This window comes from Vicia villosa, linkage group LG2 (genome assembly GCF_029867415.1).
Source record: "Vicia villosa cultivar HV-30 ecotype Madison, WI linkage group LG2, Vvil1.0, whole genome shotgun sequence".
NCBI lineage: Eukaryota > Viridiplantae > Streptophyta > Magnoliopsida > Fabales > Fabaceae > Vicia > Vicia villosa.
Window position 1 is genome coordinate 195720111 of NC_081181.1, and position 26066 is coordinate 195746176.

Here is a 26066-nt window from a genome sequence, read left to right on the forward strand (position 1 = left end):
GACAATTTCCAATTGCACTCTTATATAATGGGGGACGCATCTGAAAATCCCAAAATATCCTTAGGTGAATTTGTAGATACATCTTCGGACGCACTAAATATCATTTTTGCCTAAATTTAGTTTGGAGATGCATCTCTGAATACATCCCAAGAGTAAATTCATGAATACATCTTCGAACTATGTGTGTGGAGTTAATTCAGAGATGTATCTCCGAATTATTGTCTGTGTGTTTTTTCCAGAACCAGTTTACTAAGATTTTGTTGTTTTCAATCCAAACTAATTTTAATTTGATTAAAATTGATGTTATTTGTTTCAACGACTAATAAAAAGGAATATTGTAGAACTGAGTAATGCGTTAATAAATCCGAATATTATAGAAATTGAATATAGTAGTATAATAATTGTTGTCTAAGTCGATGAAAAATAAACAAAATAAAATCAAAAGCATAGTCTACTGACTATGCATAATCGTAACACCTTGGCTCCTCCTTTGCCTACGATAACCCAACGAATTTTGTGCCTCGAGAAGAATGGAACGTACTAGGGCAACCTCTTCATCTCTGACTCTCTCAAACAACGTAGAATCGACGCCTTCTCTTTTCATCCACATAATATTCTGACAAATCAGAAAGACATCAATGGCATGATCTTCCCTGGCCGGCTCATTCTCCATAATCTCCTCATGACCAGGCCGAGGTGGACTTCCAGAAGCATCTGGTTTCATGAAAGGGTGTGACATAGAATAAAACCAAGTCATGTAACCCTCAGCTTAATGCCACTCATATGTGGCTTCCCAACTCCGGTACCACACGACTCTCAAAATCCGCCAAAAGGTCATCCATCTCTCTAAGGGCAATATTGATAGGAGCAACCTAAAGGGGGGACCTCGAAATGGTTTCGACGTACCCAAATAGTTGCTTGCCCCGTTTGGAAAGATACCTGCACATTATATTAGTCTCACATGTCAACCATCCAGGGTATAAGAAAATTTGATCGAATGGAATTCTTTATCGGTGAGTAATGTATGGCATCCAGACGTTGTCGTCATGCTGAGTCTTGTCAATATACATACGGGACGGCAAAATAGCATTATTCCCTCTGCTAGGGATGAACCGAAAATATAATGAGGGTCATGCTCAAACATGTGAATGTGGTGATACTGGGCAAGGATTCATCCTTGAAAATGGATAAGAAAAAAATATTATTAACAAGTGAAAATAAATTTGTTTGTTTGTAATTTAATAGTGTGATTTTGAAATAATCGTAAGTATGGTGCATGAGCCTATTATTTGCTTTGTCGTCCATTTACAACCTTCACTCAGATTAGAGTTCAGATAAATCAAGCACGCGTAACCACAATTCCACTCGATGAATGGACTTCAAGTCGATGAAATATTTGAGGTAAGCCACATCCACGTAGGTTGCACTTTTGTCCACAAACATGGACATGTCAACCAAGAACATGAAGTAGAACCTCAGGGCATATTCTTTGTGGTAGGCAACCCAAAGATCATCGGCGTACGGGTTTTTGACTATCTCCAAGTTGTTGTGATACAACCCAACCAACCAATAAAACTTGACATGTGCACCCCTGGTGCTTCCACACTTCTCAACTGCTTCCTCAGGGTCAAATCCCAAATAAGCCACCATCATATCAACTGCATCGGTCCTGTTAATCTTAGAATGATCAAGCAACCTTCCTCTGATGAGAAGGTGTAAGAGGCAAGCTACATCATCCAATGTAATAGTCATCTCGCTGATATGTAGGTGGAAAGATGACGTTTCGATATGCCATCTCTCAGCAAATGCAGTATGCATGTCATGGTTGATGGTGGTGTGCCCGAAAGCACAAAGACTTGCAAGCCCGGAGTTCTGAAGTGCATTCTATAATCACTCATCCTCAGACTAATAAAGATGGTAAATTTTTCTTGTATGGTTCACAGACTTCAGACACTCACGTTCCTGTTAAAAATAAAATAAAACAGTCTCAGTCGAGTTGAATTTGATTACAAAATAAAAAATAGCACCATTCAAAAATATACCTCTTTGTCTCATACATGCAGAGTCACATGCTCTCCAAAGTATATCAGTTAAGAGGTGTTTATGGGCCCTCTTGGGAAAGGGTCTGCAAGTGGGGCATCCTTAGCAACTGGGACGTGCATTGCAATTGAGGCATCCTCATCACGATGCAACTGGGACCTCCGCGATAGTCGACTCCTAGAGACCGACGCCTCTGTTCGTGAAGCAGAGAGGGGCGGCTCTAGCTTGTTCATGCTGGTGATTCCTCTCACGACGAGCAGACGCGGTTAGGATGGGTCGCCTGAGCCTCAACCTTTCGTTGTTTTTAGCCATAGCCCTAGAAAAAAATTAACAAAGGAGATTAGTATATGCGGAAGAAAAGAGTTCAGAGATGTATCTTCGAAAACCTAAAGCAAAACACTTCGGAGATATATTTTCAAAAAAAGGCTTCGTTTAGCTTCAATGACAAAAGTGCTTCTGCAACCATCCAAATCATATAAACATAGTCTATACATAAACCATTTGAAATGTTAATGCTATCTAATTCATTAAAACTAACCTATTTGAACTAATACATTAATCAAAAATAAAAATAAGCTAAATTAGAAACTTACTAAAAAAAATGTGTTTACGAGGGTGTAAAGTGCTCTGATGTTGAATTCAGTATTTAGAGGGAGTTGGGAATGGCAAAATACAAATAAATGTTGTTTCAAATTTTAACCTTGAGTGAGAATTGGAAATGGATAGTGGGGTAGAGATAAACTTTTGATTTTTTAAAAAATGAAGGAGAAGAGAAGGGTCTGATGCGAATTTTAAATATCGCTCACCTAGTTTATAGATGCATCTCCAAATTAATTTTTTAAATTTAATAAAAAGGTGTCTAAAAAGCTTTTTGAAGATACATTGATTAAAATGAAAATTTAGTGCATTCGAAGATGTATTTTCAAAAATGCGAGGCATTTTTAAAAATTTACAGAGACTAGAAGAAAGAGCAGAGTGCAATGAAAAATTGCATTTTTATTTTCTAGAGTTTGAGAATAATGTATAAAATCACTCAAATCACACTTCAAATTTATTTAAGGGTGTGTAGCCAACCCAAATTTTAAGAATGAACTTAGCCACAATCAAACATATACCTTTTGGATCATATATCCAACAAGAATTTGTATTAGATCAAACAAAAGTGATCAAGAACGCATTCACTGTGATGTTCAATATTTGATAAGTTTTACTCGGGCGTTCAGGCTTCTTCAAAAAATTCTATTAAATTAAATTATCTTAAATTTTTGACTTGTTTATTTCACAACTAATGAGCTTATAAATTTTACTACAACCAAGCAAACCTGATCTTGTTTCGGTCATAAAACACAGACAAATAATGAGCTAGGTTCGGGTCAAGTGAATCCTTACTATTTGCAAACTTATATAATGTTAACAACATAAAGAGAATTTAATTTAAAAAACAAGCAGCTATCAAGGCAAATAAACAGATGTAACTTTTGATCGATTAATAAATAATCTTCGGACCAATTCGGCTTTTTCCCATAATACCATCTTTCGGTGGTAACACGAACATAAAACACTCTTGAGGCAATCCAGATGCAAGTCTTGATGTAATTTCGGTATAGAAGGCTTCAGCATTTGTTGAATCAGGAATGGTACATTCCTTCTATGTTGAGCATATTAAAATTTCTCCAAGCTATCTTCAAACCACTTGGCAAACAAATTTTAAACTATGATGGGGTTTAGTGTACATAATTTATAAGGCATATTTGTTCATACATGACATCCCTTTCAAGAGTGCATGTTTATGTCAACCACAAGGAGGCGAGGGACTTTCCCTTTTGGCATTCTGTGACACTAGCGAGTACGATTTCTTGCAACTGTTTCTCCACATCTTCTATGGGTAGGCAAGCGTCTACAATCTGCATCAAGCGAGTGGAAAGAAAAAGGAAAACGAGAACAAGAAAAAGGTTTAGCACAATGCAGTAAATTACTAAATAGCAACAAGACAGATATGTGGAGATTTGAGAAACAAAAAAAAAGGTGATTTTAGAAAAGATGATTATCACTTTGCCAGACAGACATATGACAACAAAATACTAGTTACAGAACTGTCAATTTAAAGAAGAAATGCCAGAAAAAACAGTTATTTACCTTCCAGGAGGCATCATGAAGAACTTTGTAACGTTCAGCAACTTTCTTCTGAAACTCCAGCTTCTCATATCTCTCATCACCATACCCTCCTCTTTCTGCAGCTTTCTGATATAAATGTGCAAAGAATATAAATAAGCAAAACAGGGAAATATGCCCGAACCAAGCATAAACAAGCTAGGCAATCGATAGTGAAAAAAATCGGAAGGTCAAGGTGGACGAGGTTTAGCAGCAAGAGAGCAGAACTCATTTAACTTCTGTATATAGAGGGAGCAAACTTTAGATCCCAACACCATTGAACATAAAGCGAGCAACGAAATGATAGAAAATAAGTATTGTTTTGAGAACAAAAATATTTTACAGCATGAAAAACATAAAATTAACGGGTAATAAATATTGACCCTTAAACTGTGGTTCTGATAAATAAAGCAGATTTGAGATCATGTCTCAAAACCTAACCCAACAAATCACTATTCATTGGCCACACAGCCAGTGTTGCTTACATCTGGTGATATGTCAAGGTATGCTACCAGATCTGGAGCCAGCAATCCAATCTCCGGGGCCTGCAAAATTTAAAATTCACTGCTAACTATCAGAGAGAATGTAAGCAATTGTTTAAATTCTAAACTAAACTAGAATAGAAGACGTCCTGGGAAGTCGTTGTGAATCTTTTACCTTACACCATTCAATATCTAGTCCCTTAGCAGAAGAGAAAGCCACTCCAGAATAAGAATAACGATCAACAATGAGGGTTGTTCCACTTTTCAATTTTTCTTCCATCAATGACCTGCATACATAATACAGCTTTATCAAATAAATCTTGGAATTTCACTTTCCATGAGCATGTACCAGCAAAAATGTCCAAATGTAGATCAGAAGATATTGCCTATTTGACTAGGGTTTATAGCTTCCTTCTAAAATCATTATGGAAACTAGAGTTTTGACTTAATAGCTAGACAGTGGTTTCATGGGCACGTATGAAACATCCAAACCATGAATAAAGAACTTAACTTGTCCTTCACATGTTACAACTCAGAGATAACCATGGTTCCTATGACCTAAATTTCACAAGCTAACGCCCAGAATTGTACACATGACATTGACAACTAATAACATAACTAATAGGAAAACAATAATAAAAGCGTAGAAACCTCTTTTCCCAACGATTAGCACTGAAGAGAAGATGAATAGTATGATCATCCAACTGTGACGCGTTTGCAAGATAAGCAGATATCATTTGGCCAACATCCGTAGTTCTATCCGGAAACCTCCATAGCTCAGCAGAAAGCCCTTGTCCCTCCAAGTAGGACACTAGTCTACTACACTGAGAAGACTTCCCTGAACGATCCAGTCCTTCTAGGACAACCAAGGCACCTCTAGCCTCCTTGTTGTTGCCCTCCGTGCTGCAACTAAGATTAGTTTCCATTCTTATCCGCCTAGGAGAACACCTAGAGGATAACTTTGCTTGAAAATTCAATGAAGTGCGCAAAACTAGTGCTCTGGAGCTCCTGCAAAAGTAAAACCAGACATTAACGGATTGACATTCGGTAAATTCAAAGTGGAAAAAACACATAATATAGGTCGAGTAAATTCAAAGAGTTCAGACATAGTATAACAAATAATTATAATAATATTAAATTAAGTGGAAAAAAACACATTCTAATTTTAAAAAATATATTTTTTTTAACAACCCAGGTTTAATTTAAGTTCTAGAAGAAGCAAAGGGGTCTTACAGTGACTTGAATGTTGTGATGCAAGTGGCATAGATCATATCCTAACCACACCTTTAAACTGAAACAAAATAAAAAAGGAAATTGAAAAATTCACAGAACTTGGTAAAGTAAAAGATTAAAGTGTGGTTGGTTGTTGAAAATTTTCGATTTCACTAACCAATAGCTATCAAAAATTTATTCAATTTAACTAAGTACTGATATTTGTGTTCATGTGCTTAAAATTTAAACACACACGCGAAATTGAAAGAAAATAATCAATTGAATAGATGATTCGTTAAAAAAAAGAAGATCAATTCATAAATTGGTCATGCAAAGATATTTAGGGGTTAAGATTCAGAGAGATGTGGAGAGAGGGGAAGAGTAGTAAAGTTAGAAAATTTCTTACCTGAGATACTGACGAGGAAGAGCGGCGATTTAAACGACGGGAGGAACACGACAACGTTGGTGAAGCCGCACGGCGGCGGAAATTGGGAAGTAGATCTGCAAGCGGGTTTGGACGTTAGTGTGGGGGAAACTAAATCAGAACCCTGTAAAGTAATGTTTTTCCCGCCTAAATATTTAGAGGATTTATGTAATTAAACTTTATTAATTTTTGAGAAAAAAAAGTCATCTTTAATAAAAGAGAATTGATACTCTTACATGACATTATTATACGGTTTGGTTTTCTTATATATTAAATAATTATTTTTTCACTGATTTTAATATAAATGAATACATCTCTATGTTGGTATTTTTTCAGGTGTGTGTAATATTGGGGTTTAAGCATAGCACCCCTCTTAATAGAATGTCGTGGTATTTGTAACAAGAAAAAAAAGTTATTAAAAATCTAAGCAACTCAATAGAAAATTGTTAGCGGAACTGAATGTGAGTCCATTCAGAATTTGTAGAAATAAATTTTTCTTTTTAAGGTCATTTATTTTTGGTCTAAGTGTTTTATATGAATTCACATATTTCTTACTGTTTGTCACTTTGTTGGTTTGTTTGATTGATAAAGAAGGAGCAATAAGAATGTTCTTGTTCAGAATGTTGTCAACGTAAGTGATTTCCTTCAAATTTAAATGGGTTTGTCGAAAACAACAACTCCAATAATTTTTTTATGACAATTTGAATCTATTGGAGGCTACCCAGGGGATCACAACGAGGAAGGATTTTATACACACATTTGTGAGAGATCTTAAGGTGATACGTGTGTAGATTCTCTCACTTATAGAACGCTCAATCTTTTTTTTTATCGTCTTAAAATTATTGTTTTATGGTTTTGAAAACTTTATCACCAAAGAAGTTATTGGGTCAAGTCGAAACTATGTAAAACCAATCCATTAAATTTAAATATTGTAAAATTAATTTATTTTAAAAACTACATCGTTGTTCTCTTAAGAAGAATAGTTAAGTACATTTAATTTTCCATTTGCAGACTAATGATTCCGGTCTAGCATCTTATATTGCTAGTCAAATTGACCTATCACTCAGGTGGAAGGTAACTTGTATCGTTCACATACAGATTAAACCTCCTTACCTATGACAATATTGCATATGGAAGTAATTAATCGTATGATAAACCTTATTGCCGGATGTGAAATGGCTTCAAACCCCATTGCCAATTTTAGTGAAGGGTGTACTTACGGCTGAACACAGTAGGCTTATTACATAGTAACAAATATATTCTGATGTTATGATTCCTTATCCATAATTTTCTATGCTAATAATGTAGCAAAGTTAGTTAGCTATACAAGATGGAGTTGCTGGAATCATTGTTTCCAATATGGCGGAGTTCGTAGAGGGAAAGATGTTATCTGGTTTACCAAATTTGTAAGTATATGATTCTTTTACTATTACTACCATGATAGCAAAGTTAAACTTCAGCTAGAGATATAAAATTATACTATGGCCTTTTTTCCTTACTGAAGCATTTTCCATCATTTAGATTTCTTATCTCTGTACTATATCAGATTGGAAGACCAGTGGTGTTCTCATTGGCTACTGATGGTGAAGCTGGTGTAAGAAAAATGCTTCAGATACTTCGTGATGAGCCTGAATTAGCTATGGCCTATATGATGTATAGGTTAGGGTTCTGTTTTAATAAGTTGTTATCGTTTGGGATAGGAAACAACGTAACATTAGTTGGAGTGTTTTGGGTTCCTAACAGCTCCTTATGACAACATAGTACTCATCCAATGTTGACAAGAAACAAATGTTGCCAATGAAAAACCAATCATAAACCTAACTGCTATGTAATCAGTAGCATCTTCAACAAATAACATTCAGAACACTGTTGGTGCTGTTAACATAACAGATTATAAAATATCTATGTTGATCAAATCATATTACTAAAGATAAGTAACACAAGCACACTCATAGCAGATTAAAAGAACATATCTAATAACTCATCTAAACCAGTATTGTTATCAACTAAATGGAGTGTATGAAAATAAAATCACTGTCATAAGTTTGATAAAGAGAGCTTAAAACAAAATAGAGTTTTAAGAAGATAACTGTGGTGCTGGTTGTTGATTCCTTAGAAAACTAGTGAGTAGTTGCCTCAACTCTTCATCTCTCTTCTCCCTCAAAGCCATTAACCGTAACATCTCTTCCTGTTGCATTGCCAGACGCGCGAGTTCCTCTTGATTCTTCAAGTTTTGCTCTTTTAACAAAACCATAGCTTCATCATCTCTTGCTTTTTCACAGACGGTTTCTTTAGCTTCTGCATGAGCAGCCATATGATGAGAAGAAGCGATTTTTTTTCTGACAGAAAACCTTTTGCTTTTGCTTTCACCTTTTGTCTCATAAGAAACATCAGCATCAATGTTCTTATCAGCTTTCAAACGATTATGAACCGAACTTTCATATGGAACATCAGCATACAAATCATCAGACTTCCTAGTTTTAGTTTTTGAACCATCAATAAAAAACTTTCCGAAAGTAATTGTGTCAACAAGATTGGGAGGAAAACCAGGTGGAACATCAATATCATTACCTCTTATGTTGGATTTTCCGACATGAGTTCTATGTTTTCTTGAACTTGCACTTCTCTTCCGCTGCACAATTTTCTTAATAAAATCGTCGTTCCCCAATACGGACTGCTTCCACCACTTTGCATAACGGGCTGTTACATCTGCCTCAAAAAATCTTGAAGGGAAATTCAAATTTTTATCAGATATGGGCCTGTAGTAGTTTTTCCAAGCAATCTCTTTAGTCTCGTTGAATCTAGGCACATAACTTGGAACATCTTGATCCATTCCAAATTGCATAGCAACTCTATGTGGAAGATAATGCTCTATAGAGTCAAATCCCACCAGCTCAGAAACTCTCATGCATATAACAAATGAGAGCATTTGTCTATCCACCAAAACTTTCTGAAATGGTACCAAAGTTTCATCATTTGGATAAAACAATCCACACTTATCAGCATATTTAACATACGGACGCCAAAGAAAATCATCGATAGCCAAGTCTATTGCCAACCTAACATTGTCTATTTTCGGAGCCTTAATCTTACGCCACCTAAACAATACAGGCTCTCCATGGTTGATCATCATGGTTTGTGATTGTGGTTGTAAATTTTTGAATCTCTCCCAAACCCAATTTTGAACCAAGTAAAAGGGTGATTCGAGAGTAACCTCCAAAGGAAGCCTTTCACCACCAACACGATATTTTTTCAAACCAACAATTGTTTTCTTAAACAAACTTAAATCTTTATATATGCTAGCCAAAACAGCAGGAGCCAAAGCAATTGGATTTCCTCTAGCAAGTTGAACAGCAATAGGAAATAAACAACTTTTCACTAAAGTTTTGTGAGGAAAAACAAAAACAGACAACCAAGTAGCAAGGAAAGCTTCATGCTCAATTTCACTACCTTTATCAATGAAAATATCCATCCATAATGATGCTCTAGGCTTACCTGCTTGTTGTTTAAGTTGCTGACTTGCAATGATGAGCTTCTCTTCAACCTCTTTCATTTGTTGGTCTTCAAGTAAGGTGAAAACAGGATCACCAAGAATAGGGTAACCCCCTAAAACCATGATGTCCTCCAAAGTGATGGTTGCTTCACCAAAGGGAAACACAAAGGTATTTGTCTCACAGCACCATTTCTCAACAACCCCATAAAGCAAGTCTTGATTTTTCTTTATGCGGCACCTGGCGCAAGTGCCCATTATTGCCTCAAAGATGCCAACTTTTTTCCAAAGTGATTCGTATTTGAGCTTAAGTTGATCAACCCATCTAAACCATTTCATTTGTGGATGACGCCACCCATCAAAATGGATTGTCAAAGGATATTCCACTGCTGCAGAAACAGAAGATGGTGATGAAAATGGGTTAAACTTAAGAGGTGGTTCATCAATGGAGTTTGAAATAGGTTTGAGAAAATGGGCTTTTCTGAAAGTTGGTTTACTATCACCAGTGGGTGATAGCATGAAATCTTCTTTCATCTCCATGATAGAATCTTCGCATGGTTGTTCATCCATCATGGGTTTGACACAAATCCTCAAAAAGTAACGATAGAGAGTGAGAGTGTGAAAAATAGTGACATGGTTTGTGCAAATTCACAAAAGCAATCTTGTACATGAAGAAAGAAAACAATGGGAAATGCGTGCAGAAAAGACAAATTACCTTTTTACTGTTTGTAACTAATTTCTAAACCAAAATAAATAAAGTGTAAAATTTGAATTTCATGAATGAGGGATTTTGTGTTTTGTCGTTTCTATTCATGTCCACTTTGTCAAATTTTAAGGTGAAAAATACGCCTTTGACATTATTCTTCCATATATATCTTAAGTTTTTTTTTATATTAAAAATTCTCATGTTTAGATATCATAAAATCAACGGAATAGACTGGAGCGGAGCGGAATGGAGTGGAACGAAGATACCATTCCAATGTTTGAAATTTTAGGACAGAATAAGTTAAGTTGTTCATTCCACCCAAATCGGAGAGGAAGAAAAATGGTGGTAACTGATAGAATGTAATGGAATCCATACCACTACATCCGTTTTTAAATTATCCAAATAATAAAATATCTTTTTATTTCATATCATTCCGCTCCGCTCCATCCGATTCCATCAATCCAATCAAAGGCTAAGTTCTAATTCCTAATTCCTATATTTAAGCTTCACACTGTGCATTTGGTGATTGAATTTTATTACCTTTATCTTCTATATTTGTTTACATTTAAATTGTCAAATAATATTGCATCACAACATTATAGTCATATAAAGCACGCAATCACATAGTCATGTAGTAGTAACTGTCGGATTAGCATCGAACAATCTTGATTTAAGTATTAATTTAGTGACAGTGTTATATTCAAAACTTATGTGCTAGGACAGCCTTGGTTTTAAGTCTGCTTGAATTTTTTGGGATCTAGATCCTCTGCTGCTCTTTCTCTGCAGCCTTGGTTCAGCACTAATAATGGCCTTTGGATGTATGCTATGTTTCTCTCTATTTCAATTATCAGCTTTTGTTTATTTTTTTCAACCACTAGATTTAGAGCAGAATGCATAGCTGCTTTAGACTGGAGAGGATCCATATGCAATTTTTTGTGTTGGGACGGCATTTGAGGTGACTTAGACTTATCTAGCCACTAAACACACTAGCACCGTAAATCCAACGACCCTGCTCTAGCATCAACTCTTCAATATTGCACTTGACTTGCCGTATGAGACGGACCCATGTCATGAAACTAACCGATTCACAATCCTCTGGTTGCATTTATTCCACAAAATTTCTCTTATCTATCAAACCGATTCATTCTACGAACACATACAATATTAAAAGAGACTCACTGGTGAAAAGTCCTGATTAAAGAAGTTATAAGGCAACAAGCATGAGAACAAATCTTAAGCCTGAAGATACACAACCTCTAGTAATAGAAATCTATTAGTTAATTATTAAGTTCTTACATAAATATTTTTACTGTTTAAAAAACTACTATTCCGGCGACTAATTGATTACCAATCTGATTCTAGTTCTTACCCAAACACGATCACTAATTACTAAGCATCAATTTATCGTTAAACCCTAAAATGAATGGTTGTGATTGAACAGGACCATTTAACCACTACAGAGGATCCGTATCAGTTTCTAATGAGATCTCCACAAGCAATGCTTGTTGATCCTAAACAAACGATCTTCCACACTAATTTTAAAACAGCTCTTAGGGGCCAATTTGGATTTTAAAACAGCTCTTAAGCCATGCAGTTTGTCTCAAATGAACGGTTAATACCGTTTTAGAGCGTGTGATAATTGAGGGTGGAATATATCTTATACACCACCTCGCGTCTACCAGAAGATACAACTTGTAGCTTCTTTAAAACCACATCAACGAGAATGACACTATAAACGCAGTTCCAAACACACCATTAATCAAATTGACAGAACTCTAACTGTTTGCATTATGTAATAGGGCTGGGAGGATGAAATTACATACACTTAATTTGAAGCCATTAAAATACTGAGAGAAAAGACCAATGTCATATATGTTGTAGAGTGCATCCAAATAACCAAGCCCCAAGTTGAAACAACTCTTCATTATTTCGGTTTGATTTATAATTAAACTTCAATAGAGTTTAATTGTTCTAGTAATCTAATTATTATAAAACTTACTGCTAAATAAAGAAGGATGAATATTAGTAGTTAAATCAAATCAAATGCCCCAACATTTTGATACAATATGGTGTATTAGGTCTAAAAAACACAATTTCCTGAATACAGCCGTATATGAATCATAAAAATCATAAGAATTTTAAGCAAAATATGATAAACCCTAAATCCGTTGAAATTTTATTTTGACCTATTCTCTAATTTCAACAACAAAAAACCTGACTTATCATGATCCTGTAGTTCTTCTCAAACATTGAATCCCTCGGCACGGAGGCAAAGTCGATGAGCTTCGATCCACTTGGCACACGCGTCTTCTCCATGCTCCACTATACACTCATCCCGAATCCTCTTCGTGTCAGGACAAGCACAACAGATTTTCTTCTTCTTCGGCGCCTTCGACACTTCACACGCTGTTTCTGTTGCCGCTGTTGTTGTTGCAGGTGCTGTTGCTTGGTTCAAAGCAGGGGAAGAAGCGGCGACGGCGTGTGTTGCTGTTGCTGTTGCAGTGGCTGTTGCTTGGTTCGAAGCGGAGGAAGGGGCGACGACGCCGTTTTGCACTTGCGCGGCACCCATAAAATGTTCTGCTAACAAGAACAAAATTAACAGGTAAATAAGAATTGATGGAGAAGATTTGAAATGAGAAGTGGATTTAGAGGGTGAAGAATTAAGAGAACATGAAGGGTTTGGGGAACCTTTTCCTTTTTGATCGCGTAAAAACGTGTATTAGAAAGACGAAACGGCAGGGTTTGTTGCGTTTGGGTTGAAGAAACTCTTTTAAATCTTTTTCTATTCAAGTTTGGCGTGCCCATTACTCCACTTTTTTTAATTGTTAGAAAGTAAGGGATTGTAACTTGTAACAATATTAAAAGGGAATGGAACAAAATATAAAAAATGTTAAAGATGTTTTATTTTTTACCATAACTTTGACACTTTGAGACCATTTAAATCTATTTAAGAAATTTTGATTGGATGTACTCTTTCGTAATTAATATTTAATAATTAGTTTCATTTACGTAATTCAATTAAATAGTTAACTACTTTTAAAAATGGTTTAATGGTCGAATAGGATAGAAATAAGCTATATTACCATTTTACTTTATTGTCATATATGTCGTTTTACTTTATTGTCATATATGTCATGTCTGATTTATCTCCTTTATTTTTTTTTTTAAAAATTATATTAATACTGATGTTCTAAAATATCACATTGATTTTTCTCCTTTCACTAAATTTCATATTTATTCTGTTAAATATTTCCCTTTTAAATATTATACATTAATACAATCAACATTTTTTCCTCGAATTCGATTAGTTTCACTTTTGCTAAATATTTGAATATCATTGTATACAATTTAGACCTGTACTATATTTAGAAACACATTATATTATTTATAAAAAATAATATAATACTTAAAAAAATATTATGTTTAAAAGAATATAAGTTTTAATTTTATCTATAATAAATATTATGGGGTTATTATTTTAATTTTTAATTAAAAAAAGCTCATTTACAGTCGGGTAGCTCGAAGTCCTTCTAGGACCAGACTCGGGTAGTAATTTTTTAGCCCATATTACAGCAGGTTTAATTGGCCCAACCCTAAAAAGCTCAAGCCCACTAAGGCCAGCCTATTTAGCGTCGGGTAGTCCATTTTGACAGCTCTCTCTCTAGGGGACGTATCAAATAAGAACTTTAGTTATTATGAGAACTTTTAATAATAACCGTATGATTTAAAATCAATGACTCGGATTTTACTTAAATTTTAAGAGACAGTAATTAATAGATAGATTCTGTTTAAATACATATCACATTAAAACAAATCTGAGCATTGATTTTTAATCATACGGTTATTATTAAAAGTTCTCAGTTCTCATTATAGCCAAAGTTCTCATTTGATATGTCCCTATATATATATATATATATATATATATATATATATATATATATATATATATATGAGGAGGGTTATATTTACTCCAGGAGTAAGGTAAGTTATTATAACTTACTCCAAATCTAGATCATTGATTCTTTTCAATCTAGTGGTTAAAAATAATAAGTAATTAAATGTGGAGAGAGAAAATTATTACTTATTATTTTTAACCACTAGATTGAAAATAATCAATGGTCTAGATTTGGAGTAAGTTATAATGACTTACTCTTGGAGTAAATATAACATTTATCTCTCTCTCTCTCTCTCTCTCTATATATATATATATATATATATATATATATATATATATATATATATATATATATATATATATATATATATATATATGTCACCTTATTTATAATGTATAAAAATGCACCTATAAATATATAGGTCATCATATTCTATAAGATATTATAAGATATATATTTATAAAGTCTAAGAGATATTATAAGATATTTATAATATTTGGGAGATATTATAATATAATAATATCTTTTATTTTAACAATTAAGGAAATATGTTTTTAGATTTGTTATGAATTTGTTGGATGTTGCCTATTATAAATATGTATCTCTTCTATTATTATAGTGTGACAGTTTTAGAGCTTTAGAGAAAAAGGGAGAATAAGGGTTTAGGAAATTCCAAGGGAAAACTTAGAAAGACAAATGTTTTTGGGAAACCTTTGGAGTTATCTAAGGGGATTGAGAAATATTTCTAAACACCTTGGGTTTGAGTGATTCTTATATTGAGAGTTAGAGAGGTTGGGAAACACTTAGGTAAAAGTTTGTTCTTTAGGAACTGCGAAGACTATTTTCTTGTAACTCATCTGTAATCTCTTGTAACAACTTTCTGAGTATAGTAAATTGGAGAGTTATTCTCTCCCTCAGAGTAGATCGTTTGATCGAACTGGGTAAACAAATTTTCATCTTTTTTCTCGCTTTACTCTGTTATATTATCCGTGTACGGATTATTATTATTGTACACCATATTTTGGATACTATTATTATTTGCCTCACAAATTGATATTGAATTTTGTCGTAATTCACAACAAGATTTCCAACATCGATGTTAATAATAAGAATGCTTGTTGGGGGTATATTTCATTATTACATATCTATCATGCACATCCACAGGTCAGTAATATGCTCATCTACTCAGCATATAATACTACCACTTGTCACTCTCATTCGTATCTCCTTTCAGTCTCCTTGTCGTGAGATTAATGTGTTTCCCCATAAAATGATATGTATTACTATTAACCATCACAAAGTGTTAAGTTCCAACAATCGTAGAGTAGTAAGACTCCACACGAATCCTGCTACAATACACGTGAATATTGAACTTATACTCATTCTAGGCTTAGTACTTAATATATGATTATAATAGATCTAGCAATGACAAGCAACTTTAGATGTCATTGAAAACATATTTTAAGTTGCAAAGCTAAAACAAGCATTAAGATTAAAGAGTCACCAATATTACATTATGTAGATTTACATAGAACGACATGACATATTTATTACATGAACATGATGACTGCATTTAACCCCAAGAATAGAAATTTTAGTTACACTTACACATGATTAGCGTAACAGTTGGCCTTTTTAGAGAAGTTGACTTCGGAAGTGGGATATGCCCTGTCACCTAAGCAGCGATTTCGCCTTCAGACTCCGTTTCTTATTCTCATGTTATTGACTTGAGTGAACATACTCTAATTATGTACTCCTTCCGATCCACCAAAACTCCCTCTACACTGAACTGAAAAACTTCTATTTATAGATAAAACTTTAAGGATTTCACTTGGCGTACCTCCCTTACGCCAAACGCGCTTACCCTGCTCTAAGACTTTAACCAATCAATTTTTCTTCTTTAGAAATCAGTACTTGTATGTCTTCCATGTGTCATTGGCCGTCTCTGCTCTCCTAACGCACCACCCCTCCGACTAGCGCACTAACACTTATTTCACCAAGAAGTACTTGCACCTAGTGCTGCCATCTAATCCTACTCTACGCCTAGTTCGCATGTAGTATGGGCCTAGCGAGACTTGTTTCTTCAGGGTTATGCATTTGTCTATTTTCTTTGTGTTGATTCGTGGTTTTTCGGTTCTTTTCACCTATTTTTTTATAAACGCATGCAAGAAAAGGCTAAACATTTGTTTCTTTACTTTTCATAAATAAGTCGAGATATTTTGTAACAATTTCTTACAAAATAAATTAATGTGACATATTGAATGTAAATTTGACAGTTACCAATTAGTTAAACTATATGATATATGACTAGAGCTGTAAAAATGGGTCCGGCCCATCGGTCCGGCCCACAAGCCCAATAATTTAGCGCGGGCCAGACCATTAAATACCTTAAAAGAACACGACCCTATCTTTTTGGGCCAGTCCATCGGCCCTATGTTTTTCATGGGTTGGGTCGGGCCAAGCGGGCTTTGAGCTGGCCCATTAAAAAAAGATTTTAGGAAAAAAAGATTGAGATAAGATATGATTGCATAAATGTGTTTCCAAGTGATAAAGAAAAGTTAAAGAGGATGAAGATATATTTTTAAGATGATGTGATCAAGGAAATAGTTGTGAGATGAAGAGAAAATTTGATAAGTATTTGTGATAATATTAAGTTGATTTGTACTTTTCATGTGGATGTTTTTGTGGTATTCATATATATATATATATATATATATATATATATATATATATATATATATATATATATATATATATATATATATATATATATATATATATATATATATATATATATATATATATATATATATATATATATATATATATATATGTGTGTGTGGATGTTAATTTGATAAATATTTTAAATATCATTTAACTAAATCTATGATCACTCTCTACTTATGTTATGTAGCTTTTATCTATTACATCCTTTTTCATAAAATTAAAACTATAATATTGAAATACGGGCCATGATGGCCCATCGGGCTTCACGGGCTTTTGAAAAACGGGTCGGGCTCATTTTCTGTAGCCCATTAAACAATCGGGCTGGCCCGGGCCAGCCTATTTAAACGTCTTGGCCCACTGGACCGGCCCATTTGACAACTCTATATATGACATATGGAAAGTCATGATCTTTACACTTAAAATTGGAACATTAGGTAATTTCGACCACTAATTTTTGAATTTTACCTAACATAAGCAAGAGAATCCATAATTCTTCATCTTCACAAACTATAATAGTGTGTTTGGATGAAGCATTTTATCGAGGTAATGTAATGTTTTGAAGGAATTTAAAATGATTTGTACAAAATTTATTGTTTGGATACAAAAATGAAGAATTGTTAATATGATAGAAATTTATGGAGTATTTTATCTAAGTTAAATTTAATCATTTTGAAATGACACCAAAGATCAAAGAATTTGAAATTTCTCTCATACTCTATTGAATTTATTTGTTACTATTATTTCTTCAAAATTTTGGAAATTGGTCCTCATATTTTCCAAAATTACTAAATCGACTCCAAAAAATTGCAAATTGGTCTTTAATAATTTATAAAATTTACAATTTAATCCTTCAAATTTTTAAAAATTGAAAATTGGTCCCTATTTTTTAATTTTTTATTTTGGTCCAAAAAAATTAATTTTATAAAAATTGACCTAAAAAATTTAACAATAAATTATCTTAATATTTTTCCAAATAAAATAATTTAAAAATAAATAAATTTCAATTGAATAATTTAAATTGCTTTAGAATTATAAAAGACAAACAAGTGGCAATCTGGCATGATAAAAAGATTCTGGTAAAAGAATAAGGAGAATAGGAACTTGTACTTTTATTCCATTCCATATTGAGGTCTTTTTTTACAATCTAAAATAAAGATGGCCGGATTCATTTGAGATGAAAAAAAGTATTTTTTTTATATAGAATAGTTGAATTGAAGAATCTAAATATAAACATAAAATTATAACATCAAATAATCAAATAATGTACATGATAATATAAAAAGTTTAAAAATTTAGCTTCTTGAAACATTACTCAAAAATCATAAGCAAACAAACACATTTGATCAATACTATGGATGCATAGTACAACAAAAATTTACACTAAAAGTGTACTCATATGTTCTTTCTATAAACCACACCACAAAATTTACATTTCACTTTAAGTAACTAACTAACTACTAATCATATTTCTCCCTCCATACATAAACAAGAAAAAAAACCCAAGAAATAGCCAAAGCAATATCCCCAACAACATGTCTTAAACAATCACAAGCAAGATCTTCAACCTTACCTACAAAGTAAAATCTCCAAACAGCCATAGAAATATGAAGCAACACACACCCTTTAGCAAAGAAACTCTGAAACTCCATGTCCTTAACACAAGCAACCATGAACACAAGAAATCCAATAGTGAACAACAACAATCCAGAGAAGGAATCTGATGTTTGAATCAACAACTGATCATGTGGTGTTGACCCTTGAAGGTTGATTGCTGTCTTTGATCCATGTCCTAAGACATGTATCTCCTTGGAGTAAAAAACCATCAATGATCCACATGTTAAAGCTATTGTTGAATGAAGAACACATATTAAGAAAAAACAAGATGAACCCATTTTTCCAAAGCCTCTTTGGTTGGTTAAAGTTTCACACTTTCAACTCAATTATGCTTCTTCTTCATCAAACATGAAATTTCTAAAACATAGTAAATATTAATATTGTGATTGAGTTTGCATAAATTAATGATGATAAATAAATGTCATAAATGTGTTATTATTGTTATTATTTGTTTCCATACCTGTTAGCTTCCAAACTATCATGCTTTTTTTGATTGCTTCCTTTCTTGTTGAACTAAAGAATTAAAATAATGGTGGGTCATGGAAATGTGTCTATAAAAGATAATTCAAGAGCATTGCGTCATTATATTGTTTTTGGAACCACGTAGGGTCTTAATTTGTAGCCACTACTCTTATCTTAAACTTTTTTGTTTTTCAACATTGATGTCGGTATGTGACTATGTGAGGGGGTAGTTGTGGGCTTAAAATCTTGATATTTTTGGTAAATCACACTTATGACAAATATCTATTTTAAATATTTTCAAGTTACAAGTTTTTTTGTTGTTGTTTAATTAGGTGATACTTATCACTCTTATTTGTTTAAGTGTGTTATTCTTATTAGATTAATTAGATCAATAACTCCCATTATCATTTCATTAAATAAATGAGAAAATGATTTTTTGATAAAATAAATTAAAAGTGGTTTGTGTTATCCATTTGTGACACTAAAGGAATAGAGAAATTGATAGTTAAAAAATACATTATTTACTTAAAGCTATATTTTTGGCATATGTCGTTTTGATGGTGTGTGGTTTTGGTCCATATTATTTTAATATCTTAAAGTCTTATTTGTAAGTTTGGAGGAAAGGAGAGACCTTTGAAAAAAAAGCAACTAGCTAATGGAAGGGAGAGAAGGCTGTTAAGAGACATAGAGGAAGACTTTTTGATATTTGCTTGATAATACAAAATATTTTTTATTTATGTATCCAATGGTGGTTACTTGTATACCTAAATATTTTTCTTAGAAAGATTAAAAAAAAGAAAAGGTAAATAAGAAGTTGGGTGTTTTTTTTATATAAGACTAATTAAAGGAATATATTCACTAATGAGGTAGTAAGGTGTGCTTATAATGCACCCACGCAAATTAGAAAAATATGATCCATTATATAATATAGTGTGCATAAGTGGGTTTATAAATAGAATTGATAGTCATTCATTTTGATATTTTAAAAATTCTAGTTGCACTAGAATTTTGAATTTTTTTTCTTCTTTATGGCTTCTGTTTGATCACAACTAGTATTGTAGTAGAAAAGTTCTTTCATTCTAGACTCAGTTCGTGTGAATTGAGTAAAGATGTCTTCATTCATAAGACATTTGTGATTAATTCATCTCTTTGTTATCATTGTTTTCTGTTATAAGAAATAATCAACTAATTTTTGACTCATGAGCATTTATAAATATTAATTGCATGATAATTTTATATTTTATCTTGTGTATTTACTTTAATTATTTATATTTATGATTTGTCTTCACTAATTAGTATTGGCTAACGTTAAAGTGCGCCTTTGGTTTATCGGAAATAGAAAAAGTGTGGCTTTTTGTTACAATATATGAATTAATATTAGGGGTGGCAAAATGGATGAATTGGATGAATATGGATTGAATGGTTAATGGATGGACCAAATCAATCCATTAATTCATTACCAATCCATTAAACTTTCTTAATAAAAATCCAATATAATTCATCCATTACAGAATAAATTCATCCAATCTATCCATAAACCTATTTTTAATGGATGAATATCCATCCATCCAAAAGATAAATAAAAAATTCATAAAAAATAATAATTTAAATATTTTAAAATATTTTTTTCGTTCTTCCGAAAAAAGTTGAATTATTATTTTTCCAAAAAAAAAATATTTTTTCGGAAAAAAAACTCGACTTTTCTTTTTTTTTGAAAAAACTCGACTTTTCGTTTTTCTAAAAAAACTCATTTTTTTTTCAGTCTTTCCGAAAAAACTCGATTTTTTCGTTTTTTCCGTAAAAAACTCGATTTTTTCATTTTTAAAAAAGAAACTCGATTTTCCATTTTCCCGAAAAAACCCGACTTTTTTGTTTTTTCGGAAAAACTCGACTTTTTTTCGTTTTTAAAAAAAACCCGATTTTTTTTGTTTTTCGGAAAAACTCGATTTTTTCCCGTTTTTTCAAAAAAACCCGTTTTTTTTTGTTTTTCAGAAAAACTCGACTTTTTTTTTTTTCGTTTTTTCAAAAAAAACCCGATTTTTTTCGTTTTCCTAAAAAAAACTCGATTTTTTCGTTTTTCTTAAAAAAACTCAACTTTTTCGTTTTTTCGAAAAAAAACTTGATTTTTTCGTTTTTCCAAATAAAAACTCGACCTTTCATTTTTTTCGAAAAAACTCGATTTTTTTCGTTTTCCAAAAAAAACTCGATATTTTTGTTTTTCCGAAAAAGACTCGATTTTTTTCGTTTTTCGAAAAAACTCGATGATTTCATTTTTTTTCGTTTTTCAAAAAAACTCGATGTTTTCATTTTTTTCGAAAAGAACTCGACTTTTCAATATCGATATCAAGAAGTTTCATGCTGTTAGCTAGGAGAAAGTTGGCCAAGTGTGATGGTGGTTTAGGGCTGCGTGATCTCATTGTTATGAATCAAGTGTGCATTATGAATTTAGGTTGTTAGGTTATAAATGGTGATGATGATGATCTTTGGTGCAACATCTTGAGAGGTAAGTATAAGGTTGATGATACGTAAGGTAATTTGAAGGCTAAGAGCTCAAATTCAAATCTTTGGAAGGCGATTGTTAAAACTCATCCAAAAATTCATGAATGCATGCATATATGCAAAAAGATGAGCTAAAAATCTAATAAATTAACAAAAATATAAACTGCTCACTAACTCCTACCTTAACTAACAAGTAAATAGCACTGGATACTTGTTAAGACATGTGTTCTGGCATATGCAATAACACTTGTTCATTATACACTGTTTTCTTTCTATTCAATCATTTGCTTTTTTAAGCGAAATAAATTCAGCTACTCTTGAATTAATTTAAGACTAGAGTGAACTCATTGCATAAAATTTACTGTTAAAAGAATTATAACACTGATTTTCTCATCATCAACTATTATAACAGTGAACATATATTACAAAAGAGTGATGCAGAATGGTGTATAACACCAAAAGTATGCATGGCAAGATTTGCAGAGTTATATCTCAACCTTGAAAATTGTAATTCCATATCATTCAATATCCAAACGAAAAATAAGCAAAAGCAAGAAAGTGGATCACTAAATAACTACAGAAACTATTGTCTTGCAACCCAAAAGAAGAATCTCCTACATTTTGTTTCTTGGACACTTGGGTTTTTGGCTTTGGGTGTTGGCTTGCAACTTCTTCCTTGGTTAAAGGGACTCCTCCCTTACAGAGGACAGACCACTCCCATATTTTTGTAGCAAATTTGCTTACCAGCAGCGGACAAGGTTGTTGATCTTGAACGGCCATAATATTATAGCCTTTTTCTTTTAATCTCGAGAGTGCAATCCACAAATCTAGATCATTTGAAATCACTGCATAGCTTGCGGGTGGATGGTGGTCCAAAGACCACCAAAAGCAGCTTCGTAAAACTTATCTTATCAGCGGTTTTAAGATCTATATCAATTTATAGCATAATTAGTATAAATGAAAATATCAATTTATAGCATAATCAATATAAATGAAAATAAAAACACATTAAAATTAAAATTAAAATTAAAATTAACCTTCAAAAATTTCATGTTCTTCAATTCCTGTATTCAAAAGAATTTGACGACGATCATACGTAGTAGAATCAGAACAACCGTAACAGTGGAAATATACACGACCTTTTAACTGGATTCTGGAAAGTGCCAAGTCAATGTTGAGTGATACATCCTGTGGATTTAGATTATCCGGAACAGGGAAGCTTCCAACATCCCAAAAGATAAAAATAGGTGATGTGGTGTATTCAAGTTCTTTAATGTCATAAGTCCGATCGAGAGATGGTGGTGTTTTCAGGTTCATAGGATTCACCAACTTAGGTACTCTATCTACAAATTCGTTCCATTTCCAAAACGTCTGCGTAGACGCTACTAAAGTATCTGCAGCTACCTTTGGTTGAATAAGAAGTACCTTGTATCTCATCATTCTAAGATTATGAACCGCATACGAAAAATCACCGTCTCCGGATATTATAACATAATTGGCAGGTGGAGACTCGATTTTGCGTTTTTTCGAAAAAAACTCGATTTTTTCGTTTTCCAAAAAAAACTCGATTTTTTTGTTTTTCCGGAAAAAAACTCAACTTTTTCGTTTTTCTGGAGAAAAAAAACCCGATTTTTCGTGTTTCTAAAAAAAACTCGATTTTTTCGTTTTTCCGAAAAAGACTCGATGTTTTCATTTTTTTCGAAAAAAACTCGACTTTTCATTTTTCTGAAAAAACTCGACTTTTCGTTTTTTCGAAAAAACTCGATTTTTTCTTTATTTCTGAAAAAAATGACTTTTCGTTTTTCCGAAAAAAACTCGATTTTTTTCGTTTTTCCCAAAAAACTCGACTTTTCGTTTTTCCTAAAAAACTCGACTTTTCATTTTTCCGAAATAAACTTGACTTTTCGTTTTTCCTAAAAAAACTCGATTTTTTTGTTTTTCGAAATAAACTCGACTTTTTCGTTTTTAAAAAAAAAACTCAATTTTTTTGTTTTTTCGAAAAATACTCGATTTTTGTTTTTTCAAAAAACCTCCTTTATTTAAAAAAATAACTTAATTTTTTGTTTTTTTGAAAAAAAAACTCGATATTTCAATTTTATGAAAAAATTCGATTTTTTGTATTTTCAAATTTTTCTATTTAAAATAAAAAACTATTTTAGTTATTTTTGAAAAAAATAATTTAAAGTATAAAATAAAAATAATCCATTGGATTATCAAAATGTGTTGGATAGATTGGATCTATCCATGTATATAAATGGATGGATTCAATCCATCCATTAACTTATTTTTTATGCGGTGGATGGATTAGATGAATTTTAGCTTAATGGATTCAATTGCCACTCCTAATTAATATTGGCTGAGGTTAAAGGATTTAAACTTACAAATTTCATAACCTTTAAAATAAACCTAATTTGCAGAACTGCTTGATGAAAATAGGTTATAGATGTGGAGCTTGATATAAGGATGAATTCAAAATCCAACTATGCATAAAATTGTACTAGGTGGAGTAATACAAACAAGTTTTCTACTACATGAATGACTGAAGTTTTATGCTAATTTTGACATGTGAATAAGGATTCTGGTGGTATAATTGGAAGGGACTTTGGGGAAAGGCGAGAGGTATACACATGCTCTATCTTCCTACCATGCCGCCTTTTATTTGGTTAAAACGCCCCTTCTGCAGATACGTCGCTCATACCTCTAACGACTTTATTCATATTGTATGATCGTGCCTAAAGTGTATATTGGGTCAACAAATGTTTTATGGGAAGTCGTGAAACTTAACTACACTCCTTAGATTTCAAGAAATCAACCACTCATTCCTAGAGTGATTGCTATATTCTAGGAAGATTCGGGTTTAGACCCTTAGGATTATAAATACATCAACATCGCGATACTTAAGGACAACCTAATAACAACACAAAATTACACATATACAATAACTTCTCACCTTACACGAGCAAGCTATCAATATGATAACAACCCTAAAGCCTCTAAGAACCCTTATCTACCAGGGGTTGTCACACATTTTTACTTTTAGCGAGTACAATTGTCTCCATGTGCGCCCCTGATAAAACTAACATGAGTCACACCTATCATTTACTCACAATTTTTTCTACCGTATTTTTACGATGATGTTAGAGCACAATTCTAAGAAGACCGACCACTAACAACATTGTCAGGGTTTTTCCAAGGTAGGGGATCTAGCTACTCTTGTAGGAGGTACGCCCCACATGTGTTAACAACAAACACCACACTATAAAAGATCTCAGTGCATCCAGTAGGGACTAGGAGCCTAAAATCACTTTTCAAGAGAATATGCAATCAAAATATGCCCCCACAACAATGACCTCATGGTCATCAGGATTCAATACGTCAATTGGGACGTGAAACGAGTATTAATTGACTTTGGCAATTCGACATACATCCTGTTCTATAGCGTCTTCCAGGGGCTTCAACTGGACCTCAATAACATTAGATCCTTTAGTTAAGCCAATATGTCAAAGAAAACACAGGTTTAGCAAAGAGAATAGAATCACCATTGACGAGAAAGTTCATAAGCTGGCAAGCGTCAAGTTCATAAAAGAAGCCAAATACCCTTTGTGGTTGGGTAACAAGGTTTTGGTAATAAAGGTGTAGAACAAGTGGCGTATGCGCGTTGATATCACTGACCTCAATGATGCATGTCTCAAATATTTATACCTCTTCCCCAACATAGATTGCATGATAGATGAATCATTTGGTTACCAAACATTGAGTTTCATGGATGATAGATGAATCATTAGGGTATAACTAGATTAATATGGATCCCATTGATGCGCCCATGACGAAATTCATGTTCAACCATGGTAACTACAACTACAATATTATGCCTTTTGGGCTTAATAATGTCGAGCCACCTATTAGAGGCTAATGAACGCAGTTTTCTTAAAGAAAAAAAGACAGAACCTGGAGGTCTACATTGATGACTGATCGTGAAGACATTAGAAAGGGAGAGTTATGAGACAAACTTAGAAGATAACTTGAGGTCTGTCAGGCATCGCAAGATACGCCTGAATCTAGCCAAGCACTCATTTCACATACAAATAGGCAATTACTTGGGTTTCATGCTCACCAAAAAGGGCATAAAGACGAACACATACAAATGTCAAGCCATCATAGACGAGCCATTTAAATTTTCTATAGATTCAATAGCTAATTGGGTGTTTAGTCGCACTTTATTATTTTCTTTCCTATGTAGGTGACAAGGCTTTCCACTTTTTTGCCATGTTGAAGAAAAATGACAGGTTTGAATAAACACATGAATGTGACTAGGCGTCTTTAAAGTTGAAGGAGTTCTTAGTGTCCCCGCCCATTCTAACAT

General features: G+C 33.0%; 4 protein-coding genes across 5 annotated transcripts; all 4 read right to left on the reverse strand.

The window, feature by feature from the left end:
• Window positions 1–3268: 3268 nt before the first annotated feature.
• On the reverse strand, window positions 3269–6434 carry LOC131653460 (thymidylate kinase-like). Of its 2 annotated transcripts, XM_058923598.1 has the most exons (7): window positions 6292–6431; window positions 5907–5964; window positions 5325–5681; window positions 4849–4960; window positions 4677–4736; window positions 4177–4281; window positions 3269–3944 (listed from the first exon to the last, which is right to left on the reverse strand). In XM_058923598.1, exons 2-7 carry the CDS (start codon window positions 5942–5944, stop codon window positions 3828–3830), a joined length of 789 nt encoding a protein of 262 aa, XP_058779581.1. In that variant the 5' UTR covers window positions 5945–5964; window positions 6292–6431; the 3' UTR covers window positions 3269–3827. The 2 variants fall into 2 exon arrangements, with proteins under 2 accessions (XP_058779581.1, XP_058779582.1); XM_058923599.1 differs by lacking the exon at window positions 5907–5964 and having other exon boundaries at window positions 3273–3944; window positions 6292–6434.
• A 131-nt stretch (window positions 6435–6565) lies between these two features.
• On the reverse strand, window positions 6566–12396 carry LOC131653459 (uncharacterized). Its single transcript, XM_058923597.1, has one exon. The coding sequence runs from the start codon at window positions 10370–10372 to the stop codon at window positions 8387–8389; it is 1986 nt and encodes a 661-aa protein (XP_058779580.1). The 5' UTR covers window positions 10373–12396; the 3' UTR covers window positions 6566–8386.
• A 135-nt stretch (window positions 12397–12531) lies between these two features.
• Window positions 12532–13187, reverse strand: LOC131653461 (cytochrome c oxidase copper chaperone 1-like). The gene has a single exon (XM_058923600.1). The coding sequence runs from the start codon at window positions 13072–13074 to the stop codon at window positions 12748–12750; it is 327 nt and encodes a 108-aa protein (XP_058779583.1). The 5' UTR covers window positions 13075–13187; the 3' UTR covers window positions 12532–12747.
• A 5263-nt stretch (window positions 13188–18450) lies between these two features.
• Window positions 18451–19352, reverse strand: LOC131647833 (uncharacterized). The gene is made up of 2 exons (XM_058917657.1): window positions 19203–19352; window positions 18451–19099 (listed from the first exon to the last, which is right to left on the reverse strand). The coding sequence occupies exon 2, from the start codon at window positions 19018–19020 to the stop codon at window positions 18586–18588; it is 435 nt and encodes a 144-aa protein (XP_058773640.1). The 5' UTR covers window positions 19021–19099; window positions 19203–19352; the 3' UTR covers window positions 18451–18585.
• Window positions 19353–26066: the final 6714 nt, after the last annotated feature.